At 40.6% G+C, this 27,584-nt stretch overlaps 1 protein-coding gene and 1 long non-coding RNA gene across 7 annotated transcripts; one reads left to right on the plus strand and one right to left on the minus strand.

Moving 5' to 3' along the window:
* The first annotated feature begins 3,527 nt into the window (after positions 1–3,527).
* On the plus strand, positions 3,528–8,869 carry LOC127005697 (uncharacterized). Its single transcript, XR_007758870.1, has 3 exons — positions 3,528–3,709; positions 6,647–6,744; positions 8,424–8,869. It is a non-coding gene; the product is annotated as an uncharacterized LOC127005697 (long non-coding RNA).
* Positions 8,870–11,797: 2,928 nt separating this feature from the next.
* On the minus strand, positions 11,798–25,723 carry LOC127005696 (cobalamin trafficking protein CblD-like). 6 transcript variants are annotated; one of them, XM_050874809.1, is made up of 8 exons: positions 25,709–25,723; positions 23,578–23,688; positions 23,038–23,182; positions 21,929–22,131; positions 19,744–19,876; positions 19,208–19,344; positions 18,377–18,596; positions 11,798–15,418 (listed from the first exon to the last, which is right to left on the minus strand). In XM_050874809.1, the coding sequence occupies exons 2-8, from the start codon at positions 23,587–23,589 to the stop codon at positions 15,309–15,311; spliced, it is 960 nt and encodes a 319-aa protein (XP_050730766.1). In that variant the 5' UTR covers positions 23,590–23,688; positions 25,709–25,723; the 3' UTR covers positions 11,798–15,308. The 6 variants fall into 6 exon arrangements, with proteins under 6 accessions (XP_050730766.1, XP_050730768.1, XP_050730764.1 ...); XM_050874811.1 differs by lacking the exon at positions 25,709–25,723 and adding an exon at positions 25,547–25,561; XM_050874807.1 differs by lacking the exon at positions 25,709–25,723 and adding an exon at positions 25,191–25,354.
* Positions 25,724–27,584: the final 1,861 nt, after the last annotated feature.

Here is a 27,584-nt window from a genome sequence, read left to right on the forward strand (position 1 = left end):
ATCTGGTAGTGTTCATAAATGTATTCTTCGCTCCTCTGCTTAATGTTATTCCAAGGCAGGGGTGTTTTATTTACATTACAGGGACTGAGTGCATGGTGTGGTATAATGATCCTCTTAATTCCTCTGCGTTTTATTCCTCTTCGTCTTCCTATTCTTCCTTTTATTCCTTTTCATCTCAGTTTTCCTCCGTTTTATTCCTCGTCCTCATGCTGTTTCTCTCCTTTTTCTTCTTCCCCTTTCAGTATTCTTCCTCAATTCCTCTTATTCCTCTTCCTTTATCAGTCTTTCCTCTTTATTCCTTTTCATCTCAGTTTTCCTCCGTTTTATTCCTCGTCCTCATGCTGTTTCTCTCCTTTTTCTTCTTCCCCTTTCAGTATTCTTCCTCAATTCCTCTTATTCCTCTTCCTTTATCAGTATTTCTTCTTTATTCCTTTTCATCTCAGTTTTCCTCCATTTTACTCCTTGTCCACTTGCCATTTTTCCTCTTTCTCTTCTTCCTCTTTCAGTTTCCTTCCTGAATTTCATCTTATTCCTCTTCCTCTTTCGGTATTCTTCCTTAATTCCTCTTATTCCTCTTCCTTTATCAGCCTTTCCTCTTTTTATTCCTTTTCATCTCGGTTTTCTTCGTTTTACTCCTCGTTATCATGCGATTTCTCTTCTTTTTCTTCTTCCTCTTTCAGTTTCCTTTCTGAATTTCATCTTATTCCTCTTCCTCTTTCGGTATTCTTCCTTAATTCCTCTTATTCCTCTTCCTTTATAAGTCTTTTCTCTTTTATTCCTTTTCATCTCAGTTTTCCTCCGTTTTATTCCTCGTCTTCATGCTGTTTCTCTTCTTTCTCTTCTTTCTCCTTCCTGAATTTCATCTTATTCCTCTTCCTCTTTCGGTATTCTTCCTCAATTCCTGTTATTCCTCTTCCTTTATCAGTCTTTCCTCTTTATTCCTTTCCATCTCAGTTTTATTTCTCTTTCTCTCAGTTTTATTCCTCTTCTTCGTTTTCTTGCTCTTCGTTTTATTATTGCTCTTCCTCTCAGTTTTATTCCTCTTTGTTTTATTATTCCTCTTCCTCACAGTTTTAATCATCTTCCTCTTCCTCTTGCTTAATTTATCTCACCTTTCCTCGTTTTACTCCTATTTAGTTTCATTACACTTCTTACAGTTTTCTTCCACTTCCTCCTCCTCCTCTTTCTCTTCGTGTCCTTCCTCCCACACCTCCACCCTGACTCCCACCTTTCTTCTCCTTTTTCCACTTCCTCCTCCTCCTCTTTCTCTTCGTTTCCTTCCACCCACGCACCCACACACCCTCCCACACCCTGACGCACCTGCCGGCCGAGACACCTGATATTTAATGACCAATCACGTCATGCGCCGAGCAAATGAGTTTCTTCGCCGCATGACGTTGGCGTGTCACTCGAGGATGTCCGACACGATTCTTGGCGTATATATTTTCCTCGCGGTGAGAATATTAACAAATAATTATATAATAGATGGAAGATGGTGTGGTTCTTCCCTCCCCTTCCCATTCCTTCATGCTGAGAATATTAACACAAGTAATTAATAATGGTAAATAGTGATGGTAGAAAAACAAGTAGGAAAGGAAAACATGGAAAGCCGACGTAATTTTTCCTTTTTTTTCCCGCGGTGAGAATAACGAGTGTAATAAATAACGAGAAATTGTCATGGAAATATAAAAAAAAGCAAGTTGACACGACGTCGTTCTTATCATAATACGAGAAATCACTTGAATTTGTTCCTTCCCTCTCTGCGTGACACTTCATATCATAACAAATAAATATTAACAAAAATAACGATGATAAACAGCCGTGAAAATAAATAGCAAATGACCAATGACTTTGCGTCGGAAATATAATAAGTTTGTCGCTATAGCTTAATATCTTTGCGCACACACACACACACACACACGCACACACACACACAACCACCTAATCTCTCTCCCTTTTTATCTCATCTCCCTTCTCTCCAATCTGCATTTCATTCCTCCCTTTTCCCCCTCTCCCCATTTCATTTCTTCCTTATCTCATTTTCAGTCTTTCCCTCCCTTCTCTCTCCCCCTTCCTCTTCTCCCTTCTCGCCTTTTTCCTTTCCCTTCATTTCATCTTTCACCTTTTCATTCTCTCCTTCATTCTCATTCTCTCCACTTAATTCTATCTCCTCCCTTCTCTCCATTCCCCTTTCTCCCCATTTCATTTTTGTTACCACCTTTTCATTCTCTCCTCTTATTCCCTCCACTTAATTCTATCTCCTCCCTTCTCTCCTTTTCTCTCTCCCCATTTCATTTTTATTATCACCTTTTCATTCTTTCCTTCTCTTCCTCTTCTGCCTTCTTTCACTCCTCTCTTTTTTTTCTCTTTCCCTTTTCATCTCTTTTTTCCCCCATCTCTCATTCCTTCTCTCCCAGCCGTCAACACGAACTAGCCTATTGCCATGGTTCTAAACTTGCCAGCCACTCAACAACCATTAGATTCTACGTTATTTTATCCTTGGAAATCTTTAAACAATCTACAGACAAATAATAAGATAGGGAAATTAGTGTTAGGCTACGTATATTTATTTCCTTCTAAACTAACTGTCAATACAAATTAGCCTATTGCACTAGGTTACAAGCTGGTCAACTATACACCATTATTCATGTATTATTCCACGTTATTTTACTCCTGAAGGTTCTAAAGCGAGCTACAGATCAATATTAAGGTAGGGAAATAGGTGTTATGTATATTTATTTCCTTTTAAACTGTCAATACAAATTAGCCTTCCCCGGGTTCGTACAAGCTAGTTAACTATACACTCATATGTTATTCTACGTAATTTTACTCCTGAAGGTTTTAAAGCAAGCTACAAACAAACATCAACCTTAACCAATCAACTAAGTATCTATAAAACACTCTTACACTCGAATTCAAAGCAAAAATAAAAGGAAAACCACACAAAACTCATCCACCCCTAAGCGAGTCAACCCCTAATTATTCCTCTTTTCCCTTCGATATTTTACTGTTGCAGGCTCTCACGCAACCTACAAACACACCTCAACCTTAACCAATTAACCTAGTCACTATAAATCAGTCCTACACTCGAATTAAAAGTAAAACATAAGGAAAACCACACAAAACTCATCCAGTGCTAAGCTAGTCATCCCCTAATTATTCCTCTTTTCCCTTCGATATTTTACTCTTCCAGGCTCTCACGCAACCTACAAACACACTTCAACCTTAACCAATCAACCTAGTCACTATAAATCAGTCCTACACTCGAATTAAAAGTAAAACATAAAGAAAACCACATAAACCTCATCCCCTAATTGTTCGTTTTTTCCTTCGATATTTTACTCTTGCAGGCTCTTACGTAACCTACAACTACACCTCAACCTTACCCAATCAACCTAGTCACTATAAATCAGTCCTACACTCGAATTAAAAGCAAAAAATAAGGAAAAATTCCAAATTAACCCGCCAGCCTCTCAAACATCCCGCCTAGTTGCCCGTGACGTCATCGGGCAGCCATTCTCCGCCCACTCAGGCACTCGCTTGTGGGACGCCGGGGAGGGAGGAAGGAGGAACACGTGCCACCCATCAAGGACTCCTAGGACTCTTGCCTCCTCAGGATCCGCCAGGAAGGCCTTTGGACTCGTGCGGCGTCAGGAGGCACCAGGGAAGGATGGAAGGACCTGTGGGAGCCGCTAGTAAAAGACGAGAGGTGAGTATGTGACGTTCTCGCTATGGAGGGCGGGGGAGGAGATCTGACAGGATAGAGAGGAGGAGGAGGACAGGATGACGAAGGATTGACATGTTAGAGGAAGAGGAGAAGGAGGAGGACAGGATGACGGAGGAAGGAAGGAAGAAAGCTAAATGTTAAGGATGGAACGTAAAGTGTGTGTTATATTTGCTATGGTGAAGGACGAGGAAATATTGACAGGTGGTTACAGACAGGAGGAGGAGGAGGAGGACAGAGGCGAAGGAAGGAAGGAAGGAAGATAGAAATAAGGATAGGAGGTAAAGGTATTGTTACGTTCTTCACTGTAGTCAAGGAGGAAGGAGAGGAAGGATTGACAGTTGGTTAGAGACAGGAAGAGGAGGAGGAGGAAGACAGCATGGCGAAGGAAGGAAGGAAGAAAGCTAAATGTTAAGGATGGAACGTAAAGTGTGTGCTATATTTGCCATGGTGAAGGACGAGGAAATATTAACAGGTGGTTTGAAACAGGAAGAGGAGGAGGAGAATAGAAGCGAAGGAAGGAAGAGAAATAAGGATAGGAGGTAAAAGTATTGTCACGTTATTCACTGGTCAAGGAGGGCGGAGGAAAAGATTGACAGGTTAGAGACAGGAAGAGGAGGAGGACAGGATGACGAAGGAAGGAAGGAAGGTAAGTGTTAAGGATGGAACGTAAAGTGTGTGTTGTATTTGCTAAGGTGAAGGACGAGGAAGTATTGACAGGTGTTCAGGAGGAGGAGGACAGGCGAAGGAAGGATGGAAGACAGAAATATGAATAGGAGGTAAAAGTATTGTTACGTTCTTAACTGTGGTCAAGGAGGGCGGAGGAAAAGATTGACAGGTCAGAGACCGGCAGAGGAAGAGGACATCACGTCGTAGGAAGGAGGGTAAAGCTAAGGATAAGGATGGGATGCTAGGGTTGTTATTACGTTCTTAGGTGTGTTACGTTCTTTGCTGTGTCGAGGCCGCGGTGAAGGACGAACGTTCTTTTAAGTGTTACGTCCTTTACTGTGTCAAGGCCGCGGTGAAGGACGAACGTTCATTTAAGTGTTACGTTCCTTACTGTGTCAAGGCCGCGGTGAACGAGAGGAACGAAGGTGAGCAAGGGATTAAGGATTAACAGGTGGTTAGAAAGGTGGACAGCAAGGTAAAAAAAAAAGTAAATGTAAGGATAGGTTACAAAGTGTGTCATTACGTTATTTACTGTTAATATTTCTCATACTTCATTTCATAGGCGTCACTATAAAAAAAAGTTTATCAGTAATACGTATACAACGACTGAACGAGCATTTTATAATCGGTGGTTTACATTTACGACTGAATACGCATTTGTGGGTATACTTTGCATTACTCTAACCCACCAATGACTACTGCGCTATTATTTCTCCATTTTCATATATTATTAGCGTCTAGTTCATCAATAATACGCATGGAACGACTGAATGAGCATCGGTAGGTAGTTTGTAATCTGCAGATTGCCTTCCTCCAACCCATGAATGACCACTGCGTTACTATTTCCGTAACTTTGCGTAAATTATTTCAAGTTTTTAGGCGTCACTTAGATTGCCAATATTACGTATAGCTACAACGAGTGAATAAGCATTTGTAGGTATACTTGGCATTTCTCTAACCCACTAATGACCTGTGTTGATCTCCCTCTTCATAATGCAAGGTTTTTGGCGTAACCAGGCTATCAGTATTACGTAGGCCTATACAACAACTGAATATGCATTTGTAGGTATATTATAGCTTGCATTATTTTTAATCAGTATAAATGAATAGGCTACCTCGTTACCATTTCTCCCTTTTCATATTATAAGGTTTTAGGCGTCACTTGGTTAAAAATAGTACGTAGGCCTATTCAATAACTGAATAAGCATCTGTGGTTATAATTGGCATTTCTCTAACCCACCATGACCTTTGTTAATCTTCCTTTTTATGTTACAAGGATTTAATATCACTTGCATATGAGAGAGAGAGAGAGAGAGAGAGAGTCGGCGTCATCATCGTCACCATCAGAGGCTCGCTATTAGTGCAGTGTGTCCAGTGGGCGTGGTAAGGGCGGGGCGTGGGCGGGGAAGGGGTCGTGGATGGGAAGGGGGGGGAGGAGGGCGTGGTGCGCGCGATGAAGTGGGCGGGGCGCGTGCCTGAACCCAAGGACACGCCCTCTTCTCTCTCTCTCTCTCTCTCTCTCTCTCTCTCTCTCGTTACGTTCTCAGTTAATCTTTTTCCTTTTGGATTTTAATATTTCTCTCTCTCTCTCTCTCTCTCTCTCTCTCTCTCTCTCTCTCTCTCTCTCTCTCTCTCTCTCTCTCATGAATTTTTTCTTTTAATTTCTTCTTTCTCATTTTCTTTATTGCTTTTATTTTCTTTCACCTTTCCCTGTCTCTTTTTCTTTTTTCTTTTTTTTCTCTTGTTATGTCTTTCTCATCAATTGCCTCTTCCTTACTCTTTTTTCCTCCTATTTTTTTCTTTTTCCCTTTCCCTACCTTTCTTTCACTTCCTTACTCTTTCTCCTTTTCTTTCTTTCTCTTTCTTTCTCTTTTCTCATTCTTTTTCTTTCACCCTGTTTTTTTTTTTTTCTTTTACTCTTCCTTTCTTTCTCCATTCATTTTTTCTTTGCTCTAACCTTGTCCTTCTTTTCTTTTCCCTTTAATTATTTTTTTCTGCTCTTTCCTTCTTTCTTTTCTTTTTCATTCATTCTTTCTGTTCTTTCTTTTTTATTTCATTATTTCCTTCTTTTTTATTTCATTATTTCCTTTTATCTTTCTCACTTCTTTCTTTCTTTTTCTTTCTCCATCTTTTTCATTCTCTTTTCCTGCCATTATTATTCTTTCTATACATATCCAGACTCTTACACACTTCGTTCATGCTCATCACAGTCTAGTGCAATACAAGGAATTTAATTTTGTCCTTATGTTGTAGGGAAGGTGTGGAGCTCCAGGAAGAAGACTCAAGGCTGCACAAGACCTTAGTTTGTCCTCAGCGGCTGGTGGCTGGACAGCAGCAGGTGGCTGATAACTGTAAGTCGCTTTTATATGCTTGTTATTACGGGTCTGAGTATAATCATTTCAGCCGAAGGTGATAATGTGTTAGGCGATAAGCTCCCTCCCATAGGTGATGGAGGAAGGACAAACCTGCTCTGTTGCTGGTAAAAAAATCCTCTTGTAGCACCCTCAGGTAGAGTACATTTTGATAGAGAAGGGAGTGTCAGAGAAAGAGAGATTGATAGTGTTATATTTATTTGGCTGCAGTAGGTGATGCATATTAATGAAACAAATGTAATAAATAAATATAATGATTGGGAATTCTTAGAGTACATAGCCTTGTAGTAGCAAAATTGTGTGTTACCAACTGGAATTCACAGTCGACTATATAGAGATTTAATGCATAACATACAAATAAACTTGTTTGTAGCTGAATTATATCCGGTAGTTTTAATAATCTGTGTTCTCTAAACAGCTGGGTTGTGTTCATAGCGACCACTGTAAGTCATAATTCTTAATAACTTTCTTTGTATAATGAAAAGGCCATCAAGATCAGTTTTGTGTGCACCGCCCCAAATTGCAATTCCATATCATGTGTGGAGGATAGACTAATGCAAAGTAGATCAATTTTAAGTAATCTGTATTCCTGTGTCCTCCAACCCTGTACAGTGCTCCAGTCAGTGGAGAAACTTTCATGTTTATGTCCTTCACGGGAGATTTCCAATTCAATTTGTTGTCAGTAATAATTCCCAAGAATTTTACTTCATCTACTTTTTTTCATATAGATTATCCTTTGTGATATTGATGCTAATTGGTAACTTGGCAGCAGAATGGGAAATCAAATATTGGGTTTTGTTACTGTTCAAAGTTAACTTGTTACTTTTGATCCTGGTGGATAAATTTACTAGTTCATTATTAATGGTATTTTTTTTACTTTGTCAATTTCTTCAAGCTTGGCATAAAAGACAAAAAAGTCCATTTCTCCTCTTATTAGCGCACCAAACCTGTCACACATCCTCATTCATTCTTATCAAAGCCAAGACTGTCTCATTTACTTCACCCTTTTTTGAGTTCACTTCCCTTGCCATAAGTATATCCAAACTCTCATGCATTCTCATTCATTATCTTCACAGTTCACACCATCTCAGTACACTTTTTTCACCCCTTCAGCTCTTCAGTCCACTTAGCTTGCCATAAGCTTACCAAAACTCAAATACACTCTTATTCTTATCACAGTCCCCAAACTACCTCACAATGTAGTGTCTTGTGTAACATTTCAATTTTTGCTTTATAATTATTGAAACTATAGTAATGGTAAAACAAAATTCCATAATTGTCCAAAATAGTTAAGAAATATGAATTAATACACCAAAAAATGCATAAATAAGCTTAAAAACATGACTAATTATGAAATTGGATATAAAAAATCATCCAAAATGTGTCAATAGGCTTAAAAACAGGGCAGAATGTGCCTAAAGTGAGGCTAAAAAAATCACCCTAAGTCATAAATGCTTCAGAGAGGCTCCGGAGAGAGACAGGAAGCCGTTACTCCTAAATCAAATAGTAGGAGTGTCCATTGTAAGGTTTATTGATCAACTTTACACAGACATCACAACAGAATACATTACAGAAACACCTCGCAAGTACATTCAATAACTTGCTCCTTTACTTATTACTGTAAAGTGATCTCAAGTGTTATGTGTTCTCTCTTTCAGTTGTGTTGTAGTGACGACCCTTTGCCAGCTGTCCTAAGCCTCCAAGATGTCCCCCATTCTGGCCTGCGTGGGGAGACTTCTTGCACCGGGTGACAAACCAACAGAAGTCCCCCGTCTTGCCCTGGGTAGAGAGATGCCTTGAACATAGCACCAGAACAATCCAGCTGCCAGAAGTCCCCCATCTTGCCCTGGGTAGAGAGAGAGATGCCTTGCACACAGTGCCAGGACACTCCAGCTGTCAGAAGTTCCCCGTCCTGGGCTGGGTGGAGGAAAGTCTTGGCCAGGGTGACGAGACCGTGCAGCCGCCAAGTCAGCCCTCTGGAGCCACCCGTTGAGCAGAAGAAAGATATTAGAACTCTGTAAACCTTATGGACTCGCATTCAGTGAGCTGTTAACTCACTCGGCCATTCATGTCTGGAAGATGTCAAATTAAAAGTTAAGGGAGACTTGTATTAGTTTCTTTAAGACCTAGTACTCGCAGTTTCTATCCGGCCACTGTTTGAGGTAGTTATGACTTAGTACAGATTTTTCAGGCCTATTTACTGGTATTTTTGCTGTTTTTGCTGCATATTTAGGACAGATTTGATAAGATATTACATAACTTTGCATAATATTTACAATTTTTTTTAATGCTGACAACTGGTTAGACATACTTGACATATATATATATATATTAGTAATTTTTGTGTGTGTGTGTGTGTGTGTGTATATATATATATATATATATATATATATATATATATATATATATATATATATATATATATATATATATATATATATATATATATATATATATATATATATATATATATATATATATATATATATATATATATATATATATATATATATATATATATATACTAAAATTACTAATATTTAACAAAAGCTACTAATATTCAACTCCCTGAATACTTAAATGAGAACAAAAGTTTACAAAATATTACTACAGTGGCCTTGCATCCAATGCATAAAGTTGGTCGAGAATTGTCGTGTTGGACGAAATCCACTTTGGACAAACAGAAGAACTTATAGGAAAACTAAATTGTCTAAGAATTACAGAAGCATACCTTAACAAACACAATATAGATCAATAAGATACGTCCTGGACGTGTGGGCGGCAGACTGGTCTACCCAAGGGACTCTGATCTAGGCAAAAAATGCAACTCATGCACCGGACTTCTGGCTGAGAACAACAAGTGCAGTGTATGATGGACAATTTTTCCACGTTTTAGAAATATACATATGTGGATTTTGGCCACTTGTCAGCCGGGATTTTTAGTGCGTTGGACCATTTTAAACGATCTACATCAATATTTTAACCCCCTGACTGTGGATTTCCTACAAGAAGACCTCACCAAGCTACAGAAATGGAACAAAAAGTGTCTGCTACAATTCATTGAAGAAAAATGTAAAGTCCTGCACCTTGGAAGGGGATATTCAGCATGCCAATACCACGTGGGAAACACTCCACTACTATCCACCACAGAGGCAGAGAATGACCTGGGATTATATGTTACCAGGCTACCAGTGAAGGCAAAATCCCTGACAATCGCAGCAGACAAGTTAAAATATACTTGTCCAAAAAAATGCCACGCTGGCCACGAAACACGCTGGAAAAACGTGTGTTGGATGCAAGGCCACTGTACTCCTACTAACAATAATAATAATAATAAAAACACAAGCACCGTCACTTTACCGTGCCTGCTCCCAGCCTGCCTGTGTGCTGCTGTTCTCAAGTCTGCTGGGGCTGCCCTGGACTGCCTGCTGACTCCTGCTGCTGGGGTGGTGATCTTGAGTCAGTTGCTCCAGTACTTGCTCCATCAGTCTCTTGCTCAGTCAGTCAGTTAACCACCCATCAGTTATTGAGTCATTCACCCAAGTCAATCAGTCAGTCAACCATTTGTTCATTCAGTCAAGAAATCAGTCAGTTAGTCAGTCAACTAGCCCATCAGTCAGTTAGTATATTAGTCAGTCAGTCAGTTAATCACTCAGCTAGTTAGCCACTCAGTCAGTTAGCTATTCAGTCAGTCAGTCAACCAGCCCATCATTCAGTCAGCCAGCCAGTTAACCAATAAGTCAGTCAGTTCAGTTAGCCATTCAGTCAACCAGTCAGTTAGCCAGTCAATCAATCAGTTAACTAGCCAGTCAATCAGTCATCCATTCAGTCAATCAGTTAGCAAGTCAGCCAATCAGTTAGCCAGTCAGTCAATCAGTCAGCAATTCAGTTAGCCAGTCACTCATTTGGCCAGTCACTTACTCAGCCAGTCATGAGAAGAAAAAATAAGATACAAGATAAGATGAAAAGCTAAATGCAAAACAGGTGGCAGACAGCAGCTAGACTTGATGAACATGACAGAGGGAGGTGATAAGATAATGCTGAGGTGTTATAGTATGGTAAAAAAAATAGAGGAGGACCAGATAAGAGAGAATATTATGAGGTAAATAAGTGAGACTGAGGACATGACTTGCCAAAACAGAGACAGGCTGATAAGGAAACAATAAATATAAGAATGACAATGAATATTACAAAGAAAAGAGAAAGAAAATAAAAAGATAATTGAGAAAGACTTTTTTGACACTGAAATAAGATGAGGAACAAGAAATAGTGGAAGCCAATAAAGAAAGTAAATTAACAGGAAACAGACAGGCTGATAACAAAACAATAACAAAAATAAGAATGACAATGACTATTAAAAAAAAAAAATAATAATAATAATAATAATAATTGAAAGACTTTTTTGACACTGAAATAGGATGATGAACAAGAAAGTAAAGTAAGAAAGTAAATTAACAGGAATACTGAAGAAGAGGAAGAAAGAACAAGGAAAATCTATATACATACATGAAAAATAATAATAAGAAAACAAATGTTACACTCACACAAATCAGCAAGGAAGAAATGCTGGAAGGAAACATTTATTACATTACAGGACATTGAGAACACCTGAAAAATATACACAGAAAAAGTATTAAACTGACACAGGGGGAAAAATAAAGGCAATAAGTATTACACAAAATCAAGTACAGGTTTATCTATCTCTTTACCTATCTACCTATATATTTATTAAGGAAAAACATACATGCGTTGACCAATCGCTTCATTATCATTTACCAGGACTAACAAAACATTTCTTCTCTCAGCTAATACTACGTTGTCCTGTACCTCCTATCTCATTCTTTCCTTCACATATCCTCCCTGATTCTCAACAGATACAAGCACAACCTTCCTGCCCTTCACACAACCTAGTAATTTCAAATCTACAATACAATACAATACATACAATTGCTAGAATATTACTGACTCACCACTCTCTCCCTGGACACACAACACCTCCAGCAGCTCCCCTGATGTCAATAAAACTCGAGGCAACATTCCACAATATATATTCACTATTCATCCACTGGTCGTCACTACACAGGTCATCATTGCCGGGGAGACACAAAATACTCTGATGGTCTGTACACGAACCTTAACCTTACTCAACGTCACCTCTGCAGCCCCACCAGCTTAGTGACTTATGAGCCCTGATTGTTCTTGTATGGGACTTGTAATTACTTGGATAGGATGACAAAGGAAAAAGGATGCTTCACTCTTAATATTGACAAATTGAGTTTGTACTAAGCAGTGGCCAGTCAATCAGTCCTGGGCCCAAAGAAGGAGTGTCTTACTGAACTATATTAGGTGCACAGTCAAGGCTTGGTCCCCTGTCCACCAAGAAAGGAAAAAAATGTGCTTAGTATTATTGTCTTCAAGATTATTCCCTTCACCAAAAAAATTCCTCAAAAAAGCAGGCAATGAGTTCTTCTTTTGAATACTTGCTTAGGGAAAAACAAAATTAGATACAGATAGTTAAATTTCAAGTCATCTGTAGTGTAAGAAATTTTTGCCAGCTCGAACACACCATTATGTTTATAAAGGTGATGATACGAAGTTCTTAGCTGTTGTAGGTTCTAAAAAATGTCATTCTTGCTGAAATTTACTAAGACTGAATAACAGAGATTAGAGAATACATTTATACACCAAGAAGCAAAACATATATGAACCTACTATTTAACTGAGGCTCTAAAAGACATCTGTACTTGCTGGAATTTACTAAGACTGAATAGCAGAGAAAAGAAGACATAATCAATCCCTTCACAACCAGAGGCAAAGTTAACATGAAGTTTATATGAAGTTGTTAGTTGATGAAGATTCTAAAGAAATATAATCATTGCCAAAATTTACCGAGTCTAACTGAATAGCAGAGAAGAGCGAATAGATCCAGAACCAAGGCATACAAATAGCTGGTTGACGGGTTCTAAAAAATGTTGTTCTTGATGAAATTTACTCGCTAACACTTCCCGAATATTATAGAAGATAGAATAATTTATAATCCCTTCAAGCCAAGAGACAAGGAATATATGTTGCTAGTTGAAGGAGTCTCGAAAAAACTTTATTCTTTTTGAAATTTAATAAGTCTGAATAGGAATAGCAGAGAAGAGAGAATATATGAGCCCTTCACAACCAGAGTCAAGGCATATCTATGTAACTGACTGATGCAGGGCTGGCAAGCATCCATTTACACTATGTACACTATTATAACACTAAGAACAACAACCGTGGCGGGTTGACTCATATCAGGTGGCTGACGGCACGGCGCCGACCACCACCACCACATCCTGACCTGCGGCACCCCTCCCTTCCTCCCTCCTGCCTGGCGCCTCACTGACCAGGGAGTGCCATAACACCACCAGGTCTTAGGGGAAGGTTTGACAGTTTGTACGCACCGCACCAGTCAGTACTCATGAAGGAGAAAACCCTACACACTTATACTTGGCTTGACATCATTTCAATATGTCAAATTCAAGTTTATGCCACTTTGCTAGAATAATTTTTTGCTCAGAAAATGCTACTGTGTCTGATTTTGTCACTCACCAACTTAGCCAACTAGTTCTCAGGTGTTTCAGGCCACTTAGGGCGTTTTTAGTAATTTTAAGGCATCAGGTTTGATCTATGTCATAGCGGGTTATGTTGTGACTTTTGGAAGCAAGCCCATGTGGGGCAAGACTGTACTCTGGAAGATGAGGTGTGAAGACGAGCTGCAAGGAAGAAGCCTCTGCTGAAATACCTCGTTGGCGGGCAAGTGTAGGCTTTGCCTACACTAAATAAAAGCAAAAATGATATTGTTGATTGTGGATAATGTCACCAAAAATAAATAATTTTGTTTAATAGTTTATATACTATTTTTAATAGTTTATACAGAAAATCCTTGCTTGGGTTTCTATGGTTCAATAAATTTGCCTTCCATGAAAGACTTACTGAGTTGTCAAGAAAAGATCTAGCAATTGTTATTTTGAAAACTTTACGTCACACCCCAAGAATAATTTTCCAAGAGCATTTATTCTTCCCCGATGAGCACTTACCAGAATGACTGACACACACGAGCTGCCAGGCACACCCCAATGTTGTTATTTTACCAAAGACAGGCCTGGGTGGGAGCTGTGCAACTATGCATTAACACTACAGATACAGAATAGCAGAGTGTGGTCACCCTCATCACAGATGCCATGTTGGTACCAAAAGAGCTAGGTGAAGTGCACATTGATACTGATATAACAGTTCTGGTTGTGATCTAAGTATAGTCAGGATCTTGAAGAAGTACCAAGAACACAAAACACACTTGTATCTGAATCAATTTGAATTTTGCTCGGCTCTATTGATAACAAGATGGCAAAGCTCTCCTATTCGATACCTCCAATTAAAACTACAGTACTTCCTAATGCCTCCCTCCCGACCTCCCTACCCTCCCTTCCTGTCTTATCCCTGTGTGCTGCTGGCAAGCCTAACCTAACTCTCTTTTGCATGTGTTCTGCCAGTTTGTTGCACCGTTCCATCAGTCATCAACTCAGAGTAAAACTATTTGTAAGTGTTCTCTATTCTTGCAGTTCATATTTGACATCATTACCATTGTCAGCAGCTACTGTGTGTCCCAACCTTCTCAAGCCTCTCTGTCTGGTGTTAGCGAACCCTTTACTGCTATGACAAAGGTTCTTATTTCATCTCCTCACCAAGTTTTCTGTCTGTCCCAAGTTTTAAATTTCCTGGGTTGTAATTTTATTTTGGCTGTCCACTTCTTATCAGTTCTTAAGCATCATTAGACTATCTTTAATGTCCCATCTCTTCATCTAAGGAGAACTGGCTGGGGGGGTCATGAAGCCTAGCTAGAAACAGCTTGGGAGAAAGATTTTAATAGCTTAAGGTTTTGAGAGTGTCTTTTCTGCTTTTCTGCTGGTAATGTGTGCTGCTACTGGTGAGTGTTGGGAGGGAGCATCAGGATATCTTTGGGGTATGTCAGGGCTGGGTATAGGTGAAAATTAGCCTATCAAAAAATGTGTAAAATAAACTAGATATCAGGGTTTTCAGATTCTTGGAGAAGGGCCACAACTGCAAGAATGTTGGGAGCCACTGATCTAATGCATGATTACCCTTGTTTCCTGTCACCTCAACTCCCTTCAGTACGTATAGTTATATCCTGACATGAGTACTGATCAAAACAGTGCGCACAAACCAACAAACAAATACTACAGTAATCACAGTGCGGGAGGCAATCAAAGCACACCCACAGACGAATGCAAATAAAGTCCACATTATGTTGTCAAGTCAGTGAAGAAGGAAAAAATAAAAATAAAAATAAGCAAATAAAAATGAAAAAGAGAAAAATTTAGTGTTTGGCCAACTAGGAAAGACATCCTTAAATAATATGTACAGGGGAGTTTTCTTTCTTAGCACAGCGATGGAGGGCAGGGCAGGGGCAAAGTCTCACCCCAGGCAACCTCCACTCAGCACCTCGCCCAGGGACACGCAGGGAGGGAAGAGTGTTGTCCTAGGGCAACGTGGCGTTAGTGCTGCTCGGAGGAGGGGGTGGAGGAGGAGGAGCGGCCCTTCTCGTGCTTGTTGAGGGCCTGGTCCAGCACCTCAGAGTTGATGGGTGCGTTGGTGAAGATGGCACCTGAGACACCCAACACCACCTCAGCATCATTGCGGACACACTAACACAGGTCATTCACTTAAGCTGGAGCCTTCTAACAATGGCTGCATCCCTGGCTGAGTTAGTAAGACGTTGCTGACTGGCTGGTAGTGGGTGAAGCGCTGACGTATCTATTGCCAAACACAACTGCATATGTTCAAAAACTATTCATATTTCATTACTTAGCTCAATATGGAAATTTTTACTCATCTTTTATGAAAACTTTAGATCATCTTTATTTCGTTTATCTAGAAATATGAATATTCTCTGAACCTAAGCTTGTGCTGGGTGATGGAAACAACAGGTACCCAAGCCACCAACAGCCAACAGCAGCATCCTTACTCACTAGGCAAGGAGACAGGAATCCAGCTTAAATGAATGGACTACAACTATTTAAACAGCTAGGCTTGTGGTGCAGCAAGGGGGCACACTTGATCCATGGGTGGCCTGATGCCCTTACAGATTAATCCAATTGGCTGATTTTCACTGGATTTTCTTCCATTCAAAATTTTGTCGGCCTGTTCTCTTGGTCTTCCTGCAGCCACACCACTATAGTCAATCTTTTTTATCAACTACGTGTATCAAATAAGTCAGTGAGCAGTAATTCTTCTAAGGAAAAAGGGCACCTCTACGGGCAAGTACATTTTCACCCTGATAAGAAATATATTATAGAACGCTCAACAATGTCTGCACCTTCTGATCCATGTATGATTTCAATTTTTCCTTCCGTTTTGTTGCTGCATGAGACATACTACTTAAGCATACCCTAAAGCTGCCCAATGACTTAATGCAAGAGTTATCCTTTATCTTCACTGTCATCTCTCCTGGTAAGCTCTGAAACTGCTTCCCTTTCTCTGGTATATTCAGCAATGTCTGTGAACCTTTTGATCAGTGTGGGCCTTCATCCTTGAATGGTGTGCTGTATCTCTATGCTGTCCAACATCTAAATGTGAGAATTAACCACTATCTTCACTCTCTCGTCTCTTTCATGGTAAGCTCTGGAACTGCCTCCCTTCCTCTTGGCAGTTCATCCTTCTTACAACTCTCTCAAGAAGGAAGCAACAACACTACTTTCAAACCCAACCTGATTATTCTCTTGCCATTTTCCTCTATTACAGTGGGAGTTTTATATGGTAACTCTGCTTAGCTCTTGGCTTGCCTCCACTACTGTGTTAAGCGTCAAGTGAAAGTCACCAGCCACCTGTCAACTCAATATGCATTGTTTTGTACCCTGATATTTTTTTAACTATTTTTCACTTTACTTTGCTGCCAGTGTTTCTTATTATTTGAATCCCTGTCTGCTCATCAAGGAGGCTCTGTTTGGCTCTATAGCAGTTTCTGACTTTCCCTTGATGCCCATCCATGGATCTTAATAACAACAACGATAAAAACAATAATAAACAAAGCCTAATCAGTGACTACATAACACTCACCTACAAAGCAGTTTTTTTCTCCCTTGATGCTCTTTCATTGATCTCAATAATAATAATAATAATAATAATAATAATAATAATAATAATAATAATAATAATAATAATAATAATAATAATAATGATAAAAAATAATAATAACCACAGAGAAGTCACTGACTACCTGGGATGGAGTATTCATATTCGGTATTTGTATTTGAATACATTCGAATACCATACAGGTAACTCTCGATTTACGCGAGTTTGGTTTACGCGTTTTTGAAATAACGTGGGGTCCAAAATCCAAATAAATGTTTAATTTACACGTTTTTTCACTTATACGCGATATTTTATGGAGTAGCCACCAGATGTCTCACGCAACTGGATGAGTGAGGCTGAGACTGAGTGCCTGAGTGGATATCTCAGTGATATGGATATTCTCTCTCTCTCTCTCTCTCTCTCTCTCTCTCTCTCTCTCTCTCTCTCTCTCTCTCCCCACTGAATGAAGTGAATATTTATTTTGCAATAGAAACCTACCTCTTGTTTGATTTACATTGTTTTTGATTTACACGACCTCTTCAAGGACACAATACTCGAGTAAATCAAGAGTTACCTGTATTTGGGTGTATTTGTATTCGTATTTGAATAATTGTTGATAGAACTCAAAGTATTCTCATTCATATTTGAATACAAAGGAAAAGTATTTGTATTCTGCGAATAATCTGACGAATACTTCAAAATTTATTATTGTTCCTTACAACTCCAGGCTCCTGGGTAGACGTGGATAATGTCGTGCATAGAACAGGTTCGCAGACTGTGGCTGTGCAGCAGTTACCACTTACCCGTGTGGACGGTCACCGTGTAGTCCGTCTTGATACAGGCTTTTTGAGGGAGTTTATCCCTACTATCCCATTGCCCATAGGATGTTATACGTACAGTGGTGCAGTGTCTCACGGAGGTAACAGTGCACTCAATGTTAAACATCAAAACACCAAAGAATAGAAGTGAAGTCAAACAGCATGAAGCCACTAAACACTGGAATTATTGGGATATCTTTTGTTGAATTTCTTTCGTAACTGGTCACTTGTAATTTTGGGAAAATATAAATAATATTTCTGCTGTATTTAAGTCAAGCGTGGTATCCCCGCACTGAACAGTGTCACCTGCCATAAGTCATAAGTCATTATTCATGAGCTCATGTTACTGTTGCATAACTTTAGAACAGTTATGTCAAGAACATATTTTTCAATGAAAAGTATTCATGAATACTTTCAAAGAGTATTCATATTTGTATTCGAATTGAAACCATTTTAGTGTATTCGAATTCGTATTTGTATTCGCTGAAATTTGAAGTATTCGTATTTGTATTCGTATCCACAACTCTTGTATTCACTCCATCCCTGCTGACTACATAACAACCACCCACAAAGCAGTTATTGACTTTCCCTTTATGCTTTTTCATGGATCTCAATAATAATAAAATAAAGAAAAATAATAAACCAAGACAAATCAGTAAGTACATAACACTCACCCACGAAGACGTTGGTGCCCCAGAGGCGGTGTGAGATGATCTTGCAGCACCCCAGGTCCTCTATCCTGAAGCCCAGGTGGCGGTAGCGCTCGTCCGTCTCGAAGAGCGTGGCGTTTGTGAACTGGCCAAGGTACGGACGCCCAGACACAGGGTCGATGAAGTCCGCCCAGTAGCCCTCGCGTTGCAGGGTGGCGCAGATGTCCTCTGCCGCCAGGATGAACTGTGGGGGGGCAGGACGGGGAGTGTAAGGGGAGAAGGAAGGCTTTTTGCTTGATTATATATAGTAAAGGAAGGAGTTTAAGGAAAAATAAAAACAATAATAAATCAAGGCCCATGGAGTACAGAACACTGGAACTTGTGACACTCAAAGGCAGGTTACATTATATGTTACTTAAGGAAACTGATGAATTCTTACAGACAAGGCTGGGTTAGGGATTCTGGAGCTTGTGACACCCAAAGGCAGGTTACATTAGTACATGACAGGAGGAAACTGATGATAAATTCTTAAAAAAAAAGTAAAAAAGTTTCAGACACTCCTTGAAATATAATCACATGAAGTTAGACAAAAGACTGTGATGGCGATGGAAAGTATAATTTTCTCTCTCTTTTTCTCTGTTTTCTTCAATTTTCTTCCTTTCCACCTATTTTTCCTTTCTTTTCTCTCCTCACTGCTACCCATATCACTGCCACCCCCATCTCTCTCTCTCTCTCTCTCTCTCACCCCTTCCTTCCTTCAATTCTCTTCCCTTTCACCTTTTTTCCCTTCCCTTTCCTTTCCTCACTACCCTTATCATCCCCTTCTTTCTCTCCCTTTCTCTCTCCAGCACTCACATATAGCTGCAGTTCCTCGCGCTCTCCCTCCATGCCCTCCGACCAGCAGCTCATGTCGTGTTTGGTGCGCTGGCTCAGGGTCACCACCGACAGCGGCCCCTCCCTCAGGTTACGCCCCGGGAACAGGTCCAGGAAGTCTGACGAGGAAGGGATGGGTTCAGGAGGGCGATGGATATTGATTTATTTAATTTATTTCGTTTTTATTTTATCAGAGGAAGGGAAGGTTTCTGAGAGTGTGATGGACATTTATTTATCTATTTTTATATTTTTTTGAAATCAGAAAATAATTAGGGGAGTTTTTGTCTGAGGAAACAGTCAGGGGCATATTATTTTATTATTATTATTTTTATTTTTACATCAGAGGAAACAGTTAAGGCCAGTCTATCAAAAAATTAATCTACCAAAAAATCTTTATAAAAAACAGGAAAAAAAAGAACACAAGAAACACTGATACCAAAACATCTAAGTCTGACAGTGACAGAAAATTCCACAATATGTTTCCTAAACTGTGAAGAGGTTAACATAAGAGTACATACCTTTCTTGACAAGGTCGGGGCACGTCTGCACCTTGCACTCCAGCACGTCGGCCGGGTGAGAGGGCATGGCGGGGGCAGGGTTGGGGTGGCCCTCCAAGTCAGACAGCTCCCCGGGGTTACACTGACCCAGCGCCTGAAACACAACATCATTAGCCTAAGTTCACTGATTTTTCTGCACCATTTTTAGATGTATTTGAATGTTCCTTGGCAGCAGAAGTGAGGAGACCAGCTGGAAGGGTGAAGGAGACCCAAAGACAATGTGTGGAGGAAGACATGAGAAGGAGAGTGAGTTGTTAATGATTGGCATGAGTTAGAGACTCACTACCTGGCAGCATTTTTAGATATATTTGTATGTTCCTTGGCAGCAGAAGTGAGGAGACCCAGAGCCAATGTGTGGAGGAAGACATGAGAAGGATGAGAAGGAGAGTGAGGTTATGACTGTCATGAGTGGGAGAGACTCACTGCCTGGCAGCATTTTTAGATATATTTGTATGTTCCTTGGCAGCAGAAGTGAGGAGACCCAGAGCCAATGTGTGGAGGAAGACATGAGAAGGATGAACACCAGGGAGGAGAGTTTATGATCATCAAGAGTGGGAGGGACTTTTAGCCTGGCCAACCCCATGAAGGAAAATAATGACAGTAAACAAGAAGAAGAAATTTTAATAAGTCCCCATCCAGCTGTTTATCCTCCCTTTCAGGCTGATGGATAAATGAGTATCTGGGGCAACGTTGCCAGATTGTCGTACTCAGCCGATTATATTTCCCGACTTCCTACCCCAAAACTGTCTTCTGGGCTCCAATAACGAAACTCATTTATAGTTGTCGTTAAAAGAGTTAGATCCTGATGTTTCTTGGCAATAGTTAGGCGTCAGAAACCGGTAAATACTATGCTCTGAGTATGACGATCTGGCAACGGTGATCTGGGGACACCTGGGGAAGGCAAACTGTGGTAGCCCAAATGTCACACTGGCTCTTGCCCACCACAGGCTCAAAGGCCAATGTGATGGAGATGAGCACCACAGCCAAGAGCAGCTATAGGGTATGCCCCAAACTTTACCTTTACTTTACCCCTTACAACACTTACTTGTAGGCACCCTTTTTTCCTTTGTTAATTTACTGTCACTGTCAATTGGTTCCTTTCCTCCTATTTTCATTACAGTTTTAGTTAATTTGTTACATGCTTTCTCTATGTCTCCTTGAACCATGCTTTCTCTATATCTCCTTGAACTGAGTCTCTATTCCCTACTAATATCACTAGCATTAATATTCAACATTGAAGGTTTGTTTATATTACAGCAGAAGACAACATACACCTGCACACAGGGAGGGACACAAGTGTAGTGAGGGCAGTGAGGAGTGGTCAGTGAATGAGATAAGAGACATGATAAGATAGTGGTGGCCAGAAAGTGATTCCCTCAAGACATATGGTAAACAATAAGGAAAGGTGAGGCTGAGAGGTAGGATCATCTGTCCTTTGTCAGGTACAGAATGGATATTGGTTTCAGAGCGTAATAAATATCTACACACAAATAAGAATGGCTTGAGAAAACAATTGGCTAGAGAGGCGTCTTGCTACTCCCTCTTGAGCAAGTCTGTCATGGATTGGAAAAAGGGATGAAAGAGGAAAGAAAGTGTTTAACTCTTGCACTGGTAAGTTTGGCAGCCTAGGACATGTGAGGAGAAGAGGAGAAGAACACATCCTGAGATGTGCACTGAACTTTGAGGTAGAGGGCAGAAGACCACCAGGAAGGCCAAGGAAGATGTGGAGAAAGGTGGTGGAGGAAGATATGAGGAGGCTGAACATCACGGAAGAAATGGCTATGGACTGGCAACAATGGAGGAGGCTCATATCCCGTCCAACCCCACCATAGGGAATAAATGGACGTTAAACGATGATGATGATGATTGAGCCTGGGCAGAAGGACTAAGCAGCAGATTTCAGAGCAAACTTTCTGAGGCAGAAAGGCACCTATACTAGCAAGTGCACTTTAACCTTGATAACATAAAGACTATAAGGAAGCACACTGCAGCACTCTGAGAAGCTGAAAACAACTAGGATGAAGAGAGGAACTGGTGATATAAGCAGCCTTTGCTTCTACTCTGTGTTAAATTAGACTAGGTTAGTTTAGTTTAGGCTGGGGAAGTTGAGGGGAGCTGTGTGCAAGGAGCCTCAACCCACACCCACCTGCAGCTGGTGTTCGTGGTTTGTCTTGTGGGTGAGGATGTCTGGCGTGGGGCGGGGGCCAGAGGGGGCAGGCTGGGGGGACGGCAAGGCATAGGAAGAGCCACCCAGGCGGTCGCTCAGACCAATGTTACCGGGCAGGGGCATCCGCTGGTCACTGGGCCCAAAGATGCCGGCACGGATGTCCAGCCATGTGTCCAGAGGGTCTGGGGTGGGTGGGAGTAGATATTTTCACATTGGGACATCTTAAACCAACAGAATCAGAAAAAAGTGCAAATTCAGAAACCTTAAAAGATCACCACTGACTTTTTGGGGGACCTTTGACTACTTCCACTGATGAAAAGTAAATAAATTAATTAATTAAAAAGGGTCCTCTTTGGTCCTTTCCTATTGGCCTTTGACTACTTCCACTGATGAAAAATAAATGGACAAATAAGTGAATTAAAAAGGGCCATCTCCACCCCTGCTTACCTCCAGCCTCCTCCTTGACATCCTGCTACTACTACTACTACTACTACTACTTTTTTTTTCTTCTTCTTTTTTACAACAAAGGAGACAGCTCAAGGGCACTACTGAACTCATACTGGACTACTGAATAGTCTTTGGGTATTCTCTACCACATGGGTTCACAACCGCCAGTGGATGGCAACCTTCGGGGGGGGGGGGATAAAAGGCTGTAAAACTAATACTTTTCCTGCCAAAAGTACACTTGTGACCCCTTTGAAAAATCCTGAAGCCCATACGCCCCCTCCATATCAGCTGTTTGTTTTACACTTTATTAACACCCATTTTCAAACATACCCAGCCCTGACATGCCCCTGAAAGATGCCCTGATGTTCTCTCTTAACACTCACCTGCAGAATGGAATTAGAATTACAGTAGAATTAAAGCAGAAGCACCAGAATTAAAACATATAAATAAGTCTCAAAACAAGAAGCTCTAAAGATTATTCTCCCAAGCCATTTCTAGCCAGGCTTTGCGCCACCAATTTTTATCTTTACTTCACTATATTTCCTCTGACGAAAAAGAAAGAGAAAGAAAGAAAATTGAAAATGAAAATATAAAACAGTTCCCCTCCCCCTTTGCTTCCTTCCTCCCCTCCCCCTGCATACCTCCGGCCACCTCCTTGACATCCTGTGGTGGGGTTGCCTCCTTGGGGTTGTTGCTGCCCTGGCTGGAGAACGTTCGTCGCCCTGCACACAGTGAGCCCAGACTACGCGCCGACACAACCACGATGCGTTCCCCGGAGCACAGCAGCTGACGGGGGGGTGAGAGGCAGGTCAGGGGGTGGCAGGGAGTGGGGGGGGAAGGAATGTGTGATGGGTGAAGGGGTGAAGGGAGGGAGGGTGAGAGAAGGGCAGAAAGGGAAGGTGGTGTGATGAGGTTAGAATACTATGCTAACAACTAATAATAATAATAGTAGCAGTAATAATAAAAATAATAATAATAATACATAAAAAAAACAAAAGTATTAAGAAGAAAATGAAGAAGCAGAAGCAGAAGAAGATAAAGAAAAAGATGATGAAGAAGAAGAAAAGACAAAAAAATATAAAAATACTGTATATTGATAATGACAATAATAAAAACAAATAAATATAATCATAACTATAACAGTAATGTCCCCACACACACACACACACAGACACACTCACCCGAGCTGCCATCACTAGCCGAGCTGCACGTGTGTCAGGGAGAGTCCTCTTCTGGGCTGGGACAAGACACTCTTCTTGGGGCTGACAGATCAAGCTTGGACTGCTGACTGACTGCCCAAGAGAAACATTCATAAGTTATCACAATAAAAGAATAGAATAGTTGAATAATAAAAGAATGGAAGGTTGGAATTGGCTGAGCTTCTATACCATATACTCGTGTAAAAAGTGGAGCTGTAAGAAAAAAAGAAAATAAATAAATAAATAAATAAAACAATGTGTGATGCATGTAATAATATGATAATTTTCATATAAAGGAAAATGGAATTGGCTAAGCTTCTGTACTGTTCATGCTTGTGTAAAAGTGGTACTGAGTAAATACTAAGGTAGTAATGTGTGATAGCTTGCATTCCTCATCCTCAAAGTACAATGTCACTTTCAGCCACTAGAGTCCAACCAAATTGTCGAGTCCGTTTGGGCGGAGGCTCCCGCGGGTCCATTTCTCCCCTCTGCTCTGCCACACAGTCCCAACACCTATTTTTTCCTATCATATGTTACCTTTACCTTACATATGAGAGGAAGAGATAGGTGTTGGGACCGTGTGGCAGAGCAGAGGGGAGAAATGGACCCACGGGAGCCTCCGCCCAAACGGACTCGACAATTTGTTCAGAAACACTATCTATAGGGATTCATTGGAGAAGATGACTGATGAGTGAGGTGTGGGTACAGTTTTAATGACGAGATTTTCTATTCTCTTTTTCCTATTACTCTCTCAGTCCCACACGTCCTCTGCGTGTATCGAAACACACGAGAAATTAATCACAACAAGGAGAGGGTATTCCCCGGCTGCCTGGGACTGAACCCACTACCAGCGTGACGGGAGAGCCACTCCTTACCGAGTCGGCCAAAGAGGTGCCCCGTTCGCTAAATGGGTTATGGGAGGCTCATGTATCATACCCGAAAATTAATCACAACTAGAGAGGGTATTCTGAGTCGGCCAAAGAGGTGCCCATTCGCTGAATGGGTTATGGGAGGCTCGCTCATCAGGCCGTCGCTGCACTACACAGAAAGGTGACAAGGTACTGGAGCGTATGCCCGTACCGAAGGTAAACGAGGATCAAGCTTCTTCCTGTAACCCCTGAAACTACACCTCACCCATCGCGAGTAGTGGGGGGGATTCTGGAGCTGCTCTGTGTAGGCCACTCGGCCTCTTGCAGTCTCCCTGTATTCTTATGTTCTTATGTACACCGCCAGGGGACTCTCCTCACTGGTGGTACCTACTTGTCAGGTATAAACACTTGGGCGCTGCCCCGCCCCTCGTGGCAGGTTGTTGGCTCCCCTTGGATAAGTTTATACTATGGGTCGAGGCTGCTGGTCAGGCTGGGTCACAGTTAGGGCAATACTGTCCTCGGCGGGGATTTTAACAAGATAGAGAATGCACGGCCGTCCGCCCCTCAGCTGTGCCAAGGTGTGGGTGCCTGGATATAGAGACGGCTTTGGCCTGGCACTCACCTGTACCCCGCCACGACCCCCACACAGCCCGGGCCACACACACACCTGTGGCACCCCTCCCCACACTCCCCCGCCCCTGGGCGTGCCACAGGGGAGCCACACACCTGGGTTATGGCAGGAAACAAGGCGGCGGGCTGCTGCTGCTGCTGGCCAGGCCTTCACACCTCGGCGACTCGGCCGAGTTGGCCCACACACTCACGAGAATACGACCTCACCTTACTATAACTCTTTATTTTCACTTATCTATTTTATTTAAGGGTCATTATTGATAGTTACGCATCCTAAAAGGTATTACTCGTCCTACAATTTTATATACATCGTGGAGGAGCGTAATTAAAATGTACGAATCCTCCTCCTCATGTTTACACTTTTAACATGACAAATAATAGTAGTAAATACACTCAACACAGGTCTAATGTAATGCAATAACTCATTAGAAAAATATGGAAATAATACTAACGCTACTAAAACTGCGATATAACGTCGTGAAACAAGTCTTGAGGTATCACTCTGTCTAATAACTCGATGAGCTACACTCAATTAGCAGACAATATTATCTACGTAAAACAAAAGTAACTAGTGGGTCATTTCTATTCCTCAAGGACGGTGTTCTGCGCCCTACCCCAATAACCCAATTATCATGTGTGGCAGGCAGCCTCTTCCTCCTCTGGCCTACGTACGCAGCCTAGATCAGCTGCCCTTTACAGCCCAAGGCCGCGCGCTGCAGTGACGCAATGCCGGGACTGTATAGGCCTTTCTCTGAGTAAATGCAAGGACTGGACAACTGATGAACAAATGGGTGTATAAATATCCTTATTCCCAGGCCCGTGAACACCTCTGCCTGCAGCACACCTATATATAGCTTACATTTTTATAGTTATATCAAGGCCACGCATTATATAGCGACGCATCGCTGGGAGGAAATAATAGCCCTTTCTCGGATTAAATATATAAGGAATAATAAGTAAGCAACCAATATATATATATATATATATATATATATATATATATATATATATATATATATATATATATATAGATAGATAGATAGATAGATAGATAGATAGATAGGCCTACTTGACCTCGTTCCTCCCTGGCCTATAGCCATAGCTACCAATGCAGGTATACCTGCAGTCCCACGTATACGTACCTTTAATTATCAAGGCCACACCTGCAGTGACGCAATTCTAGGGGTAAAAATAGGTATTTGATGTGGCAAATATATATATATATATATATATATATATATATATATATATATATATATATATATATATATATAATTATTTATCATATTCATGCAATTATGACATTTAGAAATAAGGAATACCATTTTTTCATTTTCCTCCTCACAGCAGCTTTTTAAGATTAACTCCAATCCCACCAATACAACCCACAGCCTCGAAGGAGACCTCATATATATGCTTTATTTTAGTTGAATCACAGCTCCCCACAGCTGTACTAGCATGAGAACTAAGGAATGCTGCTGGTTATATCCCTACATATGTTCCTCCTACCTGCCGCTTAAGTTCAGATTAATTATAATGCTGTGGATGGAAGTCACAGGTGACCTCATCTGTGCACTTCTCTTCACCTAAAACACTTCAGAGAAGGAAGAGAAAATGAAGATAGGAAGAAAACAATTAGGACACAAATAACACTATAGACAGCTTTCCTTGAATAATGAATAACCTAAATATTCCTACAAACATTCTCTCTCTCTCGGACTGAAAAAAAAGTGAAAAAAATAATAAATAGATAAAAAATAAATAAACAAAATAAAACACCTCAATTATCTTTCACATATTTATTCCAAGCTACAAACAGGCATCATCATCATGGTCATCATCATCATTCACTATCATTACTTATTTTTCTCACCTTCGTATTGCCACAAAAATATACACATCGTCATCATCATCGCCGTTATTAAAATATTTTCATTACCTCATAAAAAAATAATAATCGCTAGAAAAAAAATTATTCTCGAAAAATTGGTCTCTCGGAAAAAAAATTGTCCCTTTATTACTATTATCATTATTATTATTACCATCATCGTTGTCATTATCAAAACATTTTCGCTACTTAAAATAAAATTACTAAAAGAATTATCGTACGTACGTCTCGAAAAATTGGTCTCCGAAAAAAAAATCGTCCCTTTATTACAATTATGACCATTACTATTATTATTTATTGAGTTCTCCGGATACAAAAGTCTTACACGTCCTTTGTTAACCCTCTGTTACAGGGCGGAGTGTTGGCCTGTTAGTACGTGGCTGTCCAATTTGTACTCATATTGGGAGGGGTATAAATGACCATACGTAATATTATAGACTTGTGTTGAAATTGAGCTAATGTAGGATGTATTGAGGGATATATCTGATGCCAATAAAAAAAAGTAGTGGTAGTAGTAGTAGTAGTAGTAGTAGTAGTAGTAGTAGTAGTAGTAGTAGTAGTAGTAGTAGTAGTGGTAGATGTAAAAATTAAGTCCCTTACAC

This window comes from Eriocheir sinensis, chromosome 30 (assembly GCF_024679095.1).
Source record: "Eriocheir sinensis breed Jianghai 21 chromosome 30, ASM2467909v1, whole genome shotgun sequence".
In the NCBI taxonomy this organism is placed as follows: Eukaryota; Metazoa; Arthropoda; class Malacostraca; order Decapoda; family Varunidae; genus Eriocheir; species Eriocheir sinensis.